Below are 18072 nucleotides of genomic sequence, written 5' to 3'. Positions count from 1 at the left end.
CATGCTTGATTGAGCCAAACCTGATTAATATACCAAGGAAACTCCACAACAGGCTAGATCCCCAGTACCATTTTCAGTTGAACAATGCCTATTAGTACTATTGCACTATAAAAGAGTCACAGGTGTTGGTGCAGCAATTAATTTTTTAAATCTAAGATCCATGCTCTCTGTGCTTTAACTTAGCCCTTTCTGGCACTGTGAACTTAAAGGTACCCTTTTTGCAAAAGCTAGTTTTTTTGGTTCAAGGTTTAGATTTCAGAATTTCTTTTACTATTCAAGCCTTTTTCTTCTGCTTGAATTCTTTTGCAAATTGTTATATTGACTGATGTGCACCAAACATGGGTGTACTCCCCATCTGTTATCCAACTTTAGCATAACATTGGTAAATGCTTGAGTAGAATTCCTGCCTAACTTAGCTATGCTATTGTCTCTTAAGAGATGGAAAAAAGAGTAGAAAATAACTGGAGTAGAACTGTTACCCTTGTAAAATAATAGTTTTATATTTATTGACTTCCATTTTGGAATAATATGTAATACTCATTTGTTTTTTTGTTTCTCTCCATTGCAACATTCCTTGGATCCTGAAAACAGACACACAAACAACGGGAGGCAGCACCAAAAATAAAGTAAGTTTGCCAATATAAATTACCACATCAAACTATTTTAGTGGTTTGTGAAAGTAAGAATATCATTGAATAAGTAATTATTTAATATATGGTGTTGATAAACATGGTGTGCTTTAAATGACAGAAGTATTAAATGATTTGTTGAAATTGTGCATTTATTTATATCATATTGACCTGAAGCTGTTGACTGCAGTAGCAGTCAAGCCATCATGCTGCTTCAACGTTTTGGTTAGATCTACTATTGAATGATAAATAAGATGCTTTGTGAAATTGCTGTGAATTACTTAATGTGCTGTGATGAACTGTTTTAACTTTTGCTCATTTGTTTTCTCTCCACTCCTGTCCTGTCCTGGGGTTGATGTCTTGGCTGTGGAATTGTGCTAAGGCACTTGGACATCTTTGGGTGCTTTGTTCAGGACCTTTTATTTGACTGTTCATGTCAGCAAGTTATTCAACTGCAGGAGATAGCATAGCAAAGCCACAAGCGGTCTTTATCTGATGGACACACTTTTTTGTACTTCCAGCAGGAGTCACTAGGTGTTGATAAGGTGAACTGACCTTTTCCCCTCCCTAAACCAGCACCTTGAAACTAGTTTGAACATCCCTTTTGCCCCTCTGGTTGACATATAATGTTGTCTAACTGCACAGACTGGAGACCAAGCATGATAACTTTTTTGGCCTCTATGGCATGCCTAGTCACCAGTAAAGCACCAGGAGAACAACTTTCAGCTTCTTGAATTAGTGGCCCCTTTCATGACCATCTGAGATTAATTTGCACTTAGATTTTAATTTATTACTTATGATATGTAGAACATTTGTCTTTAGATTTTTGTTTTGTTATTCAGTTAGTGGAACATCTTATTAACAACAGTTTATATCTTAAATTATCCTGATTTTTCCCTATTTTAGTTTTGGCAGTTACTATATTTTTAAAGGTTAAACATTTCTCAAAATATAGTACTTTATAGAATGTGTGCATATGTTACAAATTATATAATATTTGCAGAAAAATGTAGTAAAGATCTTCACTTTGTACATTTGGGGTGATATTACTCAAAGTTATGGTGCAACCTTGGTAGGGAACTTGGGTTGCACAGGAAGTTGGAGTAAAGGGCCTTGTGATGCATTGGGCACGAGTGATAAAGTGTTTAAATGGTGGGGAGTGTTTGCAAGAAAGTACTGGGACCTCAAGTTATAGGAACCCTGGAATAGGAGTGGGCCATTCATTCCCTCGTGCTCTGTCTATCTTTCAGTTCAGTCTTGCCATGTGTATTTTAACTCCAGTAAACCCCTTTGGTTCCATAATCCCTTAATGCTTACCTAATAAAAATATATCAGTCTCAGTTTTGAAAATTTCAATTGACTTAGCCTCAGAGCTTTTTGGGGAGGAGTCCAGGCTTCCACCACCCCTTGCCTAAAGAAGTGCTTTCTGACTTCACCCCTGAGCAGCCTAGCTCTAATTTCAAGATTATGCCCATTGTTCCTGATCAAATCCATTAATCAGTTTAAGCACCTAATTTAGATTATCCTATAATCTTCTATACAAGCATAGTCTATACAGCCTGCCCTCACAACTTAACTCTCTTAACTCTGGTATCATTCTGTCGAATCTGCTCTGCACCTCCTGCAAGGTTAATCTATCCTCCCTGAAGTGCCATGCCAGAACTGATCACAGTACTCCAGATGTGGTCTAACCAGAGCTTTATGTGACTATTGTATGGCTTCCACCCCTTAGTATAGTCCCTCTGAAATGAATTAAAAGCAGAAAATACTGGAATTACCAGGTCAGGAGGCATTTGTGGAGGAAGAAAAAGTTAAAGTTTTGTCAAGACTAGAAGAAGTTAGAGATCTAGAAAAAGTTAGAGATGTACAGCTTTTAAGCAAATCTAGAGGTAGGGGAAAGAAATTTTGTTACGATTCGGTTAGGGACTAGTAACTTTTTTTGTAAAGTCAGTGAAATTTGAAATCCCAGGTATTTAGGGAATAAAGCCACTAGATTCCACGGCTTTAAACAATTTTTTTTTTCTTATACAAGATTCAATAAAGCATACAGTCAATACTATCTATCTTATACTTTAACATCCAGAACTAACATGAGCAAATTAACAGGCAAACTGTGATCAATCACATCACAAACAGCGCATAAATCTCGGCACAACCAAGACAGATCCCACGAATTTCTCAGCAACCCACCCAGATGTCAGCAGAGTCACAAAATCCTTCACTTTGCATCCTCATGAGAGGTTTCAACTCCTCTTTCGAGGATGTAGTCTCTGATTTCGCTCAGCAACAGCTCCAACTCAAGCTGGAAGCCTTCTTGCTTCTGCCTGTCATGAGCTGTCAGACAACTGGACTCCAGCTCATACTGCCCCAATGACTGCTGTCCTCCCAGTCGCTCAATCACTTCATCCGAGACTGCATCCTGTGGCATTTGCCAGGCTGCATTATGGGGTCCATACTTAGGCACAGATCCAGCTCCCTAGCTGGGCTGCTGGCAACCTTCTTCCCACTGCATCAAACAGCTACTGCTCCCAGGCTTCTTTGAGCCCCAAGTCGCAACTGTATCCAAGCAACTACTGCTTCTGAGCCCCAACTTCTAGCTGCACGGAGCTATCAACAGCCACCAGGCTTCTGAGCCTCTGCCCCATAGCAACTCCGAGCTAATGACAGCACTTCAGCTGCATGAAGCCAATCACCTCCTCCATCTGCTCCCGACTCAGTCACATGGGCTCTCTTTCTTGCACCTTCTGGCCCCATGGTTGGGCTTTTGTACTGCACATCTGGCCATGTGCGCAACTTTTCACATTGCACATCACACAGGCTGGCTGCTGATTCGTCCCCCGACGCCCATTAAGCAGGGCTTGGCCTCTGTCTGAAAACCTGCAGAGCAAATTTAAGAGGTGGGTTCCCTCACAAACAAAAGGGGAGGTCTGTGATAGGGTGAAAGTAGGGAGACAATAAATGACGTGTTGATGGTGTCAGGCAAAAAGAGATGACACTGGGATAATTAAATACAGTAAAAGATGAGTCTGGATGAGGAGTAAGTGGGAATAACAAAATGATTAATACCAGTTCCCGTCCTAAAAAATGGAGGCAGAGGTTATAATTTGAAATCGTTGAACTCGACGGAGTCTGGAAGGCAGTAAAATTTCTGAATCGAAAAATTGAGGTGCTGTTCCTCTAGCTTATGTTGAACTTCTTAGGAGTCTGAGGGCAGAGAGATGGGAGTGGGTTGGAGAATTAAAATGACAGGCATTCAGAAGATTGGGGTCATGCTTACTATCCCTGGGCTGAAGGCTAGCATTCCATTAGCGCTCTTAACATTTTTGTGTCCACCTGTATATATCCTGAAGTCCATGTAAATAAAATCTATAGATACTCACGTACCTAACATACTAGCAACCTTCTCAAATAAAGTTCAGCTAGGTTAGTTAGATATGACTTGCCAATTGCAGATCTATGCTGGTTCCCTGATCAGTTCATATTTGTCCTAGTGCTCAGTCCCTCTGTCCTCAATGGCAGATTTTAGTAACTTCCCCATAGCAGATGTTAGTCTTGTCTATAATTTTAAAGATTTTCTCTCAAAAACAACAACCTGCATTTTTATAGCATGTTAAATTTGATAAAAAGAGGTAGGTTATAGGGAACATCTTAAAGTAGGAGAGGTATAGGGAGGGAATTCCAGAGCATAGGGTTATACAGCTGGAGGCGATGCCAGTAATGGTGTGTTGGAAATTGGGGGTGCATGCAAAGTAAGAATTGAAAAAGTACATAGATGCTAGAGGAGGGTACAACGATGTGGTGAGGCAAGGCTTTTAAGAGATTTGAAAACCAGCATGGAAATTTTTAATATTGAGGCATTAGAGCCTGTACTTTGAATACTAACACAAAGTAATAATTTAACAAATCTGTCATGTTTTTATTTTCAATTGCGATATCACCTATGTGCCTTTTAAGGAGGCCGCTTTACCCTGAGCCCCTCTCTTTCTCTTAATATACTTGTAAAAACTTTTAATGTTACCCTTGATATCCCTTGCAAGATTTTTCTCTTTTTATTTGAAGCTCTTGCGATTTTCTTTGTATCCCTAGTCCATGTCACCTCCACTTTTTGCATTTGTGTAAGTGGCGTGAGGCGGTTCGACTCAGAGTCATTGAGCTAGAGGCTGAGCAGGGGTTACGGGCCGATGCTGGAAAATGGGATTAGAATAGATAGGTGCTCGATGGGCAGCACGGACACGATGGGTCGAAGGGCCTGTTTCTGTGCTGTATGACAATGTGGTCTCACCAATGTCCTGTACAGCTGGAGTAAAATTTCCATACTTTTATATTCCATTCCACTTGCATTAATCACCAGAATTGTATTTGGCTTCATAATTACTTGCTGTACCTGCATACTTTTTATGATTCTTGTACCAGGGCATCCAGATCCCTCTGAGCCACTAAGTTCTGCAATCTCTCCCATTTAAATAGAATACTGCTTTTCTGTTCTTCCTTTCCTACATTATATTCCATCTGCCAAAGTTTTGCCAACTCATTTAACCTGTCTATATCCCTTTGCAGATTCTCTACCTCCTCTTGACAACTTACTTTCCGACCTGTCTTGGTGTTGTTGGCAAATTTATCTTCTATACATTCGGTCCTTTCATCCAAATCACTGATGTAGAGCACCAACCCCTGTGGCATTCCCTAGTTACAGCTTGCCAACCTGAAGATGACCCTCTGCATCTTGTTGGCAAACCAATTCTTGATCTATACAAATATGTTAAACCCTACACCATGTTCTCATATCTTGTATGGTAAACTTTGATGTGGCACCTTTATCAAATCCCTTTTGGAAATCTAAGTACACTTTTACAGGTTTCCCTTCATCCACCTTGCATGTTACTTCCTCAAAAGACTCTAACAGATTAGTTAAACATGATTTCCCTTTCATAAAGCCATGTTGACTCTGCTTGATCACATGATTTTCAAAGTATCCTGCAATAACCTCCTTAAGTAATGGATTTTAGCAATTTCCCTATGACAGACGTTAGCCTAACTGGCCTGTGGTTTCCTGCTTTCTGTCCCTCCTTTCTTGAAGGAAGGTGCTACGTTAGTTATTTTCCAATCCACTGGGATTGTGCTGCTGTGGCGTTTCAAGTGCTCAGCTAAATACTTCTTAAACGTTATGAGGAATGCTGTGTACAGTTTTGGTCTCCTTATTTGAAAAAAATATATAATTGCTTTAGAATTTGTACAAAGGTTCACTCGACTCATTACTGGGATGAAGGGCTTATCCTATGAAGAAAGGTTCAACAGGTTGGGACTATATCCATTGGAATTTAGAAGAACAAGAGGCGATCTATATGAAACATATAAGATCCTGAGAAGACTTGATAGCGTAGATAGCAGGAGGATACTTCCACTTGCGGGAGAGGCTAGAACTAAGGGACACAGTAAGAAGAAGAGGTCTCCCTTTTAAGACTAAGGTGAGGAGAAATGTTTTCTCAGGGTCATTAGTATGTGGAATTATCATCCCAAGAGAGCAGTGGAGACTTGGTCATTGAATTTTTCAAGGCAGATTTAGATTTTTGATAGACAAGGGAGTCAAGGGTTATGGGGGGCAGACAAGAAAGTGGTGTTGAGACCACAACCAGATCAGCCATGATCTTATTGAATGGCAGAGCAGACTCGGAAGGGCCAAATGGCCTACTGCTGCACCTTACTTCCTGTGTTCCTTTGTACCATTTATTTTAGTATTATACCTTCTCTCATCTCTTTTGTTGACCAAAGTTGATTAATCACAGAAGTAGGGCTCTTTCCCTTTTGGGATTATGTGTAAGCCTTGTACTAAATATTTCTTTGAATGCCTTCCACTGTTCATTTGTAGTTTTGCCTGTTAACCGTTTACTATGGTCAGATTCTGCCTCATTGCTTCAAAGTAAGCCATGGCTAAATTTTAAAACTTGGTTTGTCAGTTGGCCCTGGGCTCCATGTACCTGTCTGGGGTTTGAGAGAACAATGGGGTATAGGTAGAGCATATCTGGAAAAGGGCAACCACATTGACAGGTGATTTAATAGGCAGCCTGCATTATTAACTTCAGTTGGTTGTTGTCCCATATGTTTCCTGTGGAAGATGTTTTTGAATTAGGAGAATTCAGCTCTCTATTGTGACTCAGAATGACAGACTTGAGGTTTGGGAGCAGTTTAGAATTCAGGAAAGGAGGACCAAAGCATTGATTAAGATGAGGAAAATAGAGTACGAGAGTAAGCTTGCGGGGGACGTAAAAACTGACTGTAAATGTTTCTATAGATGTGTGAAGAGAATAAGATTGGTGAAGACAAATGTAGGTCCCTTACAGTCAGAAACAGGGGAATTTATAATGGGGAACAAAGAAAAGGCTGACCAACTAAATACATACTTTGGTTCTGTCTTCACAAAGGAGGACACAAATAACATACCAGAAATGTTGGAAAACACAGGGTTTAGTGAAAGAGAGGAACTGAAAGAAATCAGTATTAGTAGGGAATGCTGTTGGGGAAATTGATAGGATTGAAGGCCGATAAATCCTGGGGCCTGATAATCTACATCCCAGAGTACTTAAGGAAGTGGCCCTAGAAATAGTGGATGCATTGGTGGTCATCTTCCAAGATTCTATAGACTCTGGAACAATTCCTACAGATTGGAGGGTAGCTAATGTAACCCCACTATTTAAAAAGGGAGGTAGAGAGAAAACAGGGAATTATAGACCAGTCAGCCTGACATCAGTAGTGGGGAAACTTCTAGAGTACATTATAAAAGATTTAATGGCTGAGCATTTGGAGAACAGTGGCAGAATCGGACAGTGTCAGCACGAATTTATGAAAGGGAAATCATGCTTGACAAACCTACTGGTATTTTTTGAGGATGTAACCAGAAGAGTTGATGAGGGGGAGCCAGTGGATGTGGTTTATTTGGACTTTCAGAAGGCTTTCGACACAGTCCCACATAAGAGATTAGCATGTAAAATTAAAGTGCATGGGATTGGGGGTAGTATATTGAGATGGATAGAAAACTGGTTGGCAGACAGGAAACAAAGAGTAGGGAATAAACGGGTCTTTTTCCGAATGGCAGGCAGTGACTAGTGGGGTACTGCAGGGATCAATGCTGGGATCCCAACTATTCACAAATATATTAATGATTTAGATGAGGGAACTAAATGTAATCTCTCCAAATTTGCAGATGACACAAAGCTGGGTGGGAGGGTGAGCTGTGAAGAGGATGCAGACATGCATCCGTGTGATTTGGACAAGCTGAGTGAGTGGGCAAATGCATTGCAGATGCAGTATAATGTGGATAAATGTGAGGCTATCCACTTTGGTAGCAAAAACAGGAAGGCAGATTATTATCCGAATGGCTATAAATTGAGAGAGGGGAATGTGCAACGAGACCTGGGTGTCCTTGTACACCAGTCGCTGAAGGTAAGCATGCAGGTGCAGCAAGCGGTAAAGAAGGCAAATGGTATGTTGGCCTTCATAACGAGAGGATTCGAGTACAGGAGCAGGGATGTCTTGCTGCAATTGTCCAGGGCCTTGGTGAGACCACATCTGGAATATTGTGTGCAGTTTTGGTATCCTTATCTGAGGAAGGATGCTCTTGCTATAGAGGGAGTGCAGCGAAGGTTTACCCGACTGATTCCTGGGATGGCAGGACTGACATATGAGGAGAGATTGAGTCGGTTGGGATTATATTCGCTGGAGTTCAGAAGAATGAGGGGGAATTTCATAGAAACCTATAAAATTCTAACAGGACTAGACAGGGTAGATGCAGGAAGGATGTTCCTGATGGTGGGGGAGTCGAGAGCCAGGGGTCACAGTTGAGGATATGTGGTAGACCATTTAGGACTGAGATGAGGAGAAATTTCTTTACCCAGAGAGTGGTGAGCCTGTGGAATTCACTACCACAGAAAGTAGTTGAGGCCAAAACATTGTATGTTTTCAAGAAGGAGTTAGTTATAGCTCTTGGGGCGAAAGGGATCAAAGGATATGGGGAGAAAGCGGGAGCAGGCTATTGAGTTGGATGATCAGTCATGATCATGATGAATGGTGAAGCAGGCTCGAAGGTCCGAATGGCATACTGCTCCTATTTTCCATGTTTCTATGATTGAGTGGGTGAATGGGAGATTCCAACTATTCCTGGCTACGAGGGTCTCCAAGATCTTCAGAAACCTATAGGAATGTTGAAATACTCGAGCGGTAATTTGCAGTTGGCAGTCATGACAATCAACCAATGTAATGAGAGTCAGGTCAAAATCCTACACCAAATGCACCTAATTTTATTAAATTGAAGGTTTAAGCCACCAAGTCAGGTGAGCCCTGCCAGAAGTATAGCTAAAAAAAACATGCATAATTTGGTTATATCCCAGTCCACAACAGAGATTATGGTGATCTATGGAGGCACAAACTATGTTTTATACTGAAATATCTACTTGGTGTTGATTATTTCACATTAATGTGCACTGTTTATTTGAAGTTGACAGTCAGCAGTTAGCTTCGTGTTGAGTACCTGTTACAGCCTGGATTGAATAATTGGCTCTGCATGGTGGATTGAGCATAATGCAAATTTAATGCCACTGTGCAGGTTCAAATCATAAGTATTGTACATTTTTTGAGTATATGGCTTGATGTTTTGAATGAACAGATGGAATGCTATTGAACTGACAGCAAAGCTTTAGGAAATATTCTAAGCTTAAAAATGGGCCTTTTATTATTATAACTCAAGCACATTGCCACTAATTACTTTTGCAGGTAACTTAAAATTTTCTCACCATTTACTCCTGCGAAGCAGACTTGAATAGAAGAAATCTGAATTAAGGTTGTTTGAAAATCTTATTACCAATTATTGTAACACCTTGGTCAAATTGAAGTTTGGTAAAGCTTTTCATGGTACTTAAACCTAAATGGACTATATTGCTTCACATTCCTACTGCACTTTTCTCCTTTTTGCTGTTAAAGGCAGCTGCAGAATGCAGAAGTTTCACTGCACTGATTCTAACAACCTTTTGACCTTTATTCTGCTATTAACACCTATTCTGGACTAAAGCTTAGTTTTTAATACCATCATTCCTGCTCCCTTTGTCTTGTGTTCCATGACATCTTTGTCATTTAATCCTTTCTGCCCTCCAACCTATCCCTGACCTTCTATTCAGTTCCACCTGTCTCTCCCCCCTTTATTCAACAGCATATCACATTTTTCTTCTCTCTAGTTATGAAGAAGAGCCATAGTGGACTGGAAACTTCTCTCTCCACAGATGCTGCTGGACCTGTTGAGTTTTTCCAGCATTTTCTGTATTCATTTCTGGTACCTTGACTTCTCAGTATTGGTAGTGCATATCTGCAATGCATGCAATATTGGAGATACCAAAACTGATCTAACCCTGTTTGTCCACTCATATGTATCTTTAAGAGGAATTGATTGATAGGTGTCCAAGAATGAGAACCCTGGTGAATATTATTTTTCCTCAGTTTCCTTTTTCTCACTTTGACCTTTTCCAAGATTTAGCAAATTCCTCTAATCTTATATTCATCCTGCACCTGTGACTTTATTATACATCCTCCTCTGTCCTCCACCCCAGCCATATCCAAACTTTGGCAGAGCTTTTAACCAATCCCCTACTCTCTGGATTTGCCTACTTGAACCCCTTTTGCTTCCCACCTCTCTCGGTTCTTTTGAAAATTTCAAAACGCATCTTTTTAGCTGTAAGTTATATAACTCTAAGCTATAAGTCATCCCTCCTCATCTGTTTCTTCATGGCTCAGCAATCTTTCCCCTATTTCTTTCTATTTGTGACACCCTTGAAGTAAGTTGTTGGAGGCATTGCCTAATTAGGTACTCTCAAAATCTTCCAGTAGATAGCGTCGGTTAATAAAAATTGTGGATTGAACTGAAGATCTTCCTATTATTATACTGATTTTGATCTAAACAGTTAATTCCCCAGTTGTGTTTCAGTACTTATTGTGTTATCACGTCTTGGCCCAATTTTAGCGCGCTCACTCTCACTTGCCTCGGGTAAAGCCACCCTTGATCATTTCCTTATCTCCCTTACCACTAATCTCTAGTCCTCCTTCACACCTACTGTTTTCACCATCCCACCCATTCAAAATTGCTCCCTCATGCAGCCAAATTTTCTTTGGCCTTGATATGTCCTGATACCTCTGCTGCCCCCTGTTTAATTATTCCCTTTTTCCATTGTTGCGTTCACTTTAATAAATCATTGTTTCCCTACAACACCCACATCTGATTACTCAAGCTAGAAGGATGCAAACTGAGCACAACTTAAAACCTTTAAACCACCTGTCCCCTTCAATTACTACCTCAGTTCCAAACTTCTTTTCTTTCTGAAGCCCTGGTGCATCTTTCCTGAAAATTGCTGTTTGGACTTTCTAAGATCAACTTGACCCTTCGCATAGCATGAAACAGTCATTGTCAAAATCCTGAATGGATACCCTTTGTGACTAATCATAAATTATCCATCCTTCACTTAGTTGCGGATTTGATATGGTTATTGTTGCCATCATTCTCCAGTGCCCTGTTTTTGTCCTCCAGTTCCATGGAAATGCTATTATGTGACTGTTCTTATTTAAATGCAGCAAGTGTACCTCCAACAATGGCTTCTCTACCTTTGCCTGCACTGTCAACTCTGGAAACTATCCTCTATCACCTGCGCTTTCTAATTTACTAATTACCCTTCAATGACATTCCAGGTGTGGCATCAGCTGATGATACCTAGCTATATCCACCACTTCTGTCATTGAACTTGCTGCCTCTGTGCTATCAGATATTCAGTTTAACACCAATAATATCCATAAGACAAAGGAGCAGAAGTATGCCATTTTGCCCATCGAGTCTGCTCCGCCACTCAATGAGATCATGGCTGACCTGATAATCCTCAACTCCCCTTCCCTGCCTTTTCCCCATAACCCTTGATTCCCTTACTGATTAAAAACCTGTCTTAACTCAGCCTTGAATATACTTAACAACCCAGCCTGTACAGCTCTCTGCGGTTAAAAAAAACTCCACAGATTCACTTATCTCTGAGAGAAGAAATTCCTCCTCATCTCTATCTTAAATGGGCAACCCCTTAACCTGAGATTATGCCCTCTGGTCTGAGACACTCCCACAAGGGGAAACAATCTCTCAGCATCTACTCTGTCAAGCCCCCTAAGATTTTCATATGTTTCAATAAGGTCGCCTCTCATTCTTCTAAATTCCAATGAGTGCAAGCCCAACCGACTCAACCTCTCTTCTTAAGAAAATCCCTCCATACCCGGGATCAACCAAGTGAACCTTCTCTGGACTGCCTCCAGTGCCAGTATACCTTTCCTTAGATAAGGAGACCAAAACTGTTCACAGTATTCTAGGTGTGGTCTGATAGTGCCTTGTATAGTTTTAGCAAGTCTTCCCTATTTTTATACTCTATTCCCTTTGAAATAAGGGAAATAAAGGCCAATATTCCATTTGCCTTCCCGATTACCTGCTGAACTTGCATGAATCCCAAAAAGCTAACATACATAAGGACTTCCAAATCCCTCTGTGCTGCAGTTTTCTGCAGTCTTTCTCCATTTAAAGAATATTCACCTCTATTCTTCCTGCCAAAGTGCATAACCTCATATTAGGTTCCATCTGCCACGTTTTTGCCCACTCACTTAACCAGTCTATATCCCTCTGCAGACTCTGTCATCCTCACCACTTGCCTTCCCACCTACTTTCGTGTCATCTGCAAACTTGGCGATAGTACATTCACTTCCCTCATCTAAGTCAGTAATATATATTGTAAATGATTGCGGCCCCAGCACTGAAATTTGTGATGCTCTACTAGTTACAGATTGCCATCCTGAAAATGCACCCCCCTTATCCCAATTCTATCTTCTATTACTTAGCAAGCCCTCTATCCATGCTAATATACTACCCCCAACACCATGGGCTCTTTTCTTATTAAGTGGCCTTATGTGTGGTATCTTATCAAACGCCTTTTGGAAATTGAAATATATTACGTCTACTGGTTCCCCTTTATCTATCCTGCTTATTACCACCTCAAAGAATTCTAATAAATTTGTCAGGCATGATTTCTCCTTCATGAAACTATGCTAACTCTGCTTGATTTTATTATGCATTTCTAAATGCTCTGTTATTACATCCTTTAAAACAGACTCTAACATTTTCCCAATGACAGATATTAGGCTAACTGGCCTATAGTTACTTGTTTTTTGTCTCCCTCCTCCCACTTTTTGAATGAGACTGTTACATTGGCAGTTTTCCAAACTTCTGGGACTTTTCCAGAATCTAAGGATTCTTGGAAGATTACTACCAGTGCATCCACTAATTGTGTAGCTACTTCCTTTAATATCCTAGGATGCAACCCATCAGGCCCAGGGGATTTTTTGGCTTTTAGCCTCATTAGTTTCTCTAGTACTTTTTCTCTAGTAATAGTTATTGTATTTATTTCCTCCCCATCCCCCACCCCCATTTGCCCCTTGATTTTTAGTATTTTTTGAATGCTATTCATGTCTTCTGCCGTGAAGACTGATGAAAAGTATTTATTCAACTCCTGCCATTTCCTGGTTCCCCATTATTATTTCCCCAGCCTCATTCTCTAAGGAGCCTATGTTCACTTTGGCCTCTCTCTTCCCTTTTATGTATTTAAAGAAGCTCTTATTGTCTGTTTTTATATTACTTGCTAGTTTACCCTCAAAGTTTATTTTCTCTTTTTTTGGTCATCTTTTGTTGGTTTTTATAACTCCCATTCCTCTGGCTTACTACTAATCTTTGCCACATTGTATGTTTTTTCTTTGAATTTGATATTATCCGTAACTTCCTTGATTAACTTTATCCCCTTCCTAGAATCATCCTTCACTGGGATATAACTTTGTTGTGAGTCATGAACTATTTTCTTAAATGTCTGCCATTGTTCATCAACTGTTTTTTCTGCTAATCTCCTTCCCCAGTCCACTCCAGCCAACTCTGCCCTCATTCCTTTGTAATTACCCTTATTTAAGTTTAGCACAGTTGTTTCGTACCCAAGTTTCTTACACTCAAACTGAGTGCTAAATTCTACCATGTTATGGTCACTGTTTCCTAGGGGATCTTTTAATCTGAGATCATTTATTAAACCTGCCTCATTACACATTACCAGATCCAAAATAGCCTGATCCCTGGTTGTATCCACAACATGTTGTTGTTCTAGGAAACTGTCCCGAATACACTCTATGAATTCTTGCTCATGGCTATCTCTTCTAATTTGTTTTTCCCAATCTACTTGAAGATTAAAGTCACCCATGATTAATGTACTGCCTTTTTTACATGCCCTCATTATCTCCATATTTACCCTCTGTCCTACAGTATAGTTGCTGTTAGGGTGCCTGTAGACTGCTCCCACCTGTGTCCTCTTCCTCTTGTTGTTTCTTACCTCCACCCATATGGATTCTACATCTTCTGATCCAAGATCATTTCTTGCTATCGTACTGATTTCATCTCGTACTAACAAAGCTACCCCATCACCCTTTCCTTCCTACCTGTCCTTTCGAAAAGTCACACATCCCTGAATGTTTTGTTCCCAGCTTTGATCTCTTTGTAACCATGGCCTGAATTTTACCGTCGGTGACTTGGGGGCGAGATCCGCTCACCGACGGGAAAATGACACGGGATGACGTCGGGAGGAATCCCCGACGTCATCCCCCCATTTAAATATTGAGGAAGGTGGGCGGACAGCGAAATCAGCTGTCCGCCCGCCGACCTGTCAAGGGCCAATTAAGGCCATTGACAGGATAATTAAGGTAGTTAAATGCCCTGCCCATCCAACCTTAAGGTTAGTGGGCAGGCCAGGAGCCCCAGCGGGCTTCTGATAAAACATGAAACCTCATCCACTGGCGGGATGAGGCTTCATGTCCGTTTTTAAAAACTTTAATAAAGTTTATGTGCTTCTTATTAACATGTCCCATCTTGTGTGACATTGTCACATGAGGGGGACATGTTAATAGTTTTTCTATTTTTCTATTTTTAAAGTTTTTTTAGAATGTCAGTAATCTCCCTGAGACAACACTTAGTCTCAGGGAGCAGTGCGCTCTTTCGCATGCATGCGCGAAAGAGCGCACTTTGACAGTTGGGGAATCCCTCCCCCTGCTCAGGAAGTGCATCAGGAAGTGCGCTTCCTGTTGGGCAGGCCGCTGGGCGGGCCTTAATTGGCCTGCCCATTCAAAATGGCGGCGGGCCCCGTTTCAGTGGCGGAGTTTAGCTGCTCGCCTGCCGCCGAGCCGGTGGGGCCCGCCTGCCAACCAAGGGCAAAATTCTGTCCATGTCTCTGTAATAGCGTTAAGATCATAGCCATTAATCTCTTTTTGTGCCGTTAATTCATTTATTTTGTTCCGAATACTACATGCATTCAAGTAAAGAGCCACTAATTGTTGCCTTTTTAACCATTTTTTTCCCCTTTTGACCCTATTTGCTGCTGTTTTTTGCTCGTACACTCTGTCCCTTCCTGTCACACTCTGGATATCATTACCCAAATAGCTGCCATGCAATGCTGCAATATCCTTTTGCTTTGTAGGCCTATGTATCCCCTCTCCAGAATTCCCCCCCGCCCATTTATATTAAAGCCCTCTCTACAATCCAAGTATTTCGATTTGCCAGGACACTGGTCCCACCACGGTTCAACTGAAGCCCATCTTACAGCAACAGCTCACTTCCATTCCAGTACTGGTGCCAGTGCTCCATGAACTAAAATCTATTCCTCCCACACCAATCTTTGAGCCACGCATTTAACTCCTTGACTTTATTTACCCTATGTCACTTTGCCTGTGGCTCAGGTAGTAATCATGAGGTTATTACTTTGGAGGTTCTGCTTTTTAATTTAGCTCCTCAATCTTAAAATTCTTTCAGCAATGTACCAATGTGGACAACGACAACTGGCTCCCTCCCCTCCCACTCCAAGTTCCTCTCCAGCCCTGAGGAGATGTCCTTGACCCTGGCACCAGGCAGGCAACACAGCCTTCGGGACTCACACTCATGGCTGCAGAGAACAGTATCTATCCCCCTAATTATACTGCCCCTAATGCTACTACGTTCCTATTTCCTCCCCCCCACTTGAATGGTTCCCTGTATCATGGTGCCGTGGTCAATTCACTCACCCTCTCTGCAGTCCCCGCTCTCATCCACACAGCTTGCAAGAACCTTGTAATTGTTTGACAGCTGCAGGGGCCGAGGCTCCTCAAACGCTATCCCCAGGTCCCCATACCTGCTTCATGCGCTGTCACACTCTCCTGTCCCCAATCACAGGCCAAATTTGAATTACCTAATCTGAGGCATGTGACTGCCTCCTGGAGCAAAGTGTCCTGGTAACTTTCCCCCTTCCTGATGTTGCGCAATGTCTACAGCTCAGACTCCAGCTCCTTCACTCTGATCCAAAGTTCCTCGAGCTGCAAACAGATGTGTCCAACAGCTCCCACATGCTGCAGTAGCAATAAATCACCTGTCCTGCCATTGCTACGTATTTTATTTAATGTATTAATTAATTACTCTAGTATCCCTGCTTTATGCGCATGAAGAATCCTCTGCTCTTCACACTTTATCGTAACTTTTTTGCACACAAGTATCTTATACTTAACCAGCTATTTTTAAGAAAAAGACTAGAGACCTAAACACAAACTAAAGACCTTACTTTTACTTTAAAGACCAGAAATACTCACCAATACTTCTCACTAATCAGCTGCGCTCCGCGCTCTTTTCCCTCTCGTGCTCTTTAATGGACTCTCGTCTCTTCCTCTCGCACTTTTTAATGGACTCTCGTTTCCATGCTCTTTAGTGAACTCTCGTCTCTCTCTCTCTCTCTCTCTCTCTCTCCCTCCCTCCCTGCACTCTTTGATGAGCTCTCGTCTTTCTCTCCATGCTCTTTAAAAGCCATTATCTTCAGCCATTGCCACTGACTCCACTCCCAGGCCACTGATTCCAGCTCCTTCCAGCCATTTTCAAAATCTGAATTAGGTGGTCAACAACCTCGGTACATTTTTTGACTTCAAACTGATTTTTGGATCCAGCATCCTATCTATTGCCAGGACTGCTTGTGTCTATATCTGCAAATTTGGCCCTCTCTATTCTAGGTTATTCCAATGTCCTCCCCTGGGGTCTAATCCTTTTCCCCCCTGGAAATTCCAAACGTTGTCCACTTGTAACTTCTAGCATCCATTGCCCCTTTGAATAACTCTTCACACTCCACCACATAAAATTTAAAACCCTTGTTATGCTTATACAGTACATCCTCACTAAAGTTGTGGTTTTGTTCCTGAAAATCTCAACTTTAAGTGACACAACTTTGATTCCTACGGGAATCATTTGTTCACAATGTTAATGTCAGAGTTAGGTGCCTGGGAAAACCAATGTATAAGTTGAAAAACTGTACCGTATATGTGCAGCACTGTGCATTTCTAGATGGAATAATTTGCAAAATAAAATAAATCACTGAATATAACAGAAATACTAGGTAAATTGAAATTAGACAACACTAAATCACCCATTAAAGTTCTGAGTAACACAGCTCCTGTGTCTCATCCACAAGACTCCTGAAACTCAGCTTAACTTTTTGCTTGCTTCCCTTTCCCACTCCAAACCCTCACCCATCCTGAAAGGTGCTGCCCGCCGCAAGGTGCTGCCCGCCGCAAGGTGCTGCCCGCCGCAAGGTGCTGCCCGCCGCAAGGTGCTGCCCGCCGCAAGGTGCTGCCCGCCGCAAGGTGCTGCCCGCCGCAAGGTGCTGCCCGCCGCAAGGTGCTGCCCGCATTAACCTCTTCTAAATTATTTCTTCCCCTGACTCTGGTCTTCTATGCATCCCCCTCCCAATCTTGCTAGCAAAGCCTTCAGCTGCTTTGGTCCTGTTTTTGGAACTCCCAATCTAAAACTATCTGTCTCCACTCTTTGTCAAACCTGCTCAAAGCTTGTGCATCAAACCAGGTTTTCGTTCCCCTTCCTATTGTGTCATAATGGCTCAATGCCCATTTCCTTAAATGTATCTATAAAACGCAGTTTGTCTTCACTTTAAAATTTGTTGTATAAATGCAAATTGCTTTTTAAAAAAAAATGGCTTGTATCTGCCTTTTAATTATGGCGGTGAGCTTTTATTTAATATTATATGACATTTACATATATTTTCATGGCGATATGCTTGCAATTGCAGGGCCATTTGTGAATCTGTTACATTTCTTTTCTGAAATATGCTATTTTGAGCAAAATCGTCATGCTCTTTATGTACATATTTGCAATTTCGATACAAGCAACAAATAGAAAATCATCCCTCACAGAACTGCAAAATGAGATTGCAGTAAATTTGCTTTTGACTATTCCAGCTGAATGAACAAATGTCTATCTGCACGGATATCTGGCAATAATAAGTGGCTAATTAGTTATGAAGATGAGTTACTGATTCAGCACCAAAACCCTATTTTG

The 18072-nt window shown here is 41.4% G+C and overlaps 1 protein-coding gene across 2 annotated transcripts in view; it reads left to right on the top strand.

The window, feature by feature from the left end:
- sugt1 (SGT1 homolog, MIS12 kinetochore complex assembly cochaperone) overlaps positions 1–18072 on the top strand; it is a 143141-nt gene that overhangs the window by 51700 nt on the left and 73369 nt on the right. For both annotated transcript variants that reach the window (XM_078545877.1, XM_078545876.1), the window contains one exon: positions 592–626. In XM_078545877.1, the coding sequence (XP_078402003.1) occupies positions 592–626 (35 nt within the window). The remainder of the gene's footprint in view (positions 1–591; positions 627–18072) is intronic.

The sequence above is a fragment of the Cetorhinus maximus genome, chromosome 7 (genome assembly GCF_964194155.1).
Source record: "Cetorhinus maximus chromosome 7, sCetMax3.hap1.1, whole genome shotgun sequence".
NCBI lineage: Eukaryota > Metazoa > Chordata > Chondrichthyes > Lamniformes > Cetorhinidae > Cetorhinus > Cetorhinus maximus.
The sequence above is the reverse complement of the archived record's forward strand: the minus strand, read 5'-3'. Positions and strand labels throughout refer to the sequence as shown.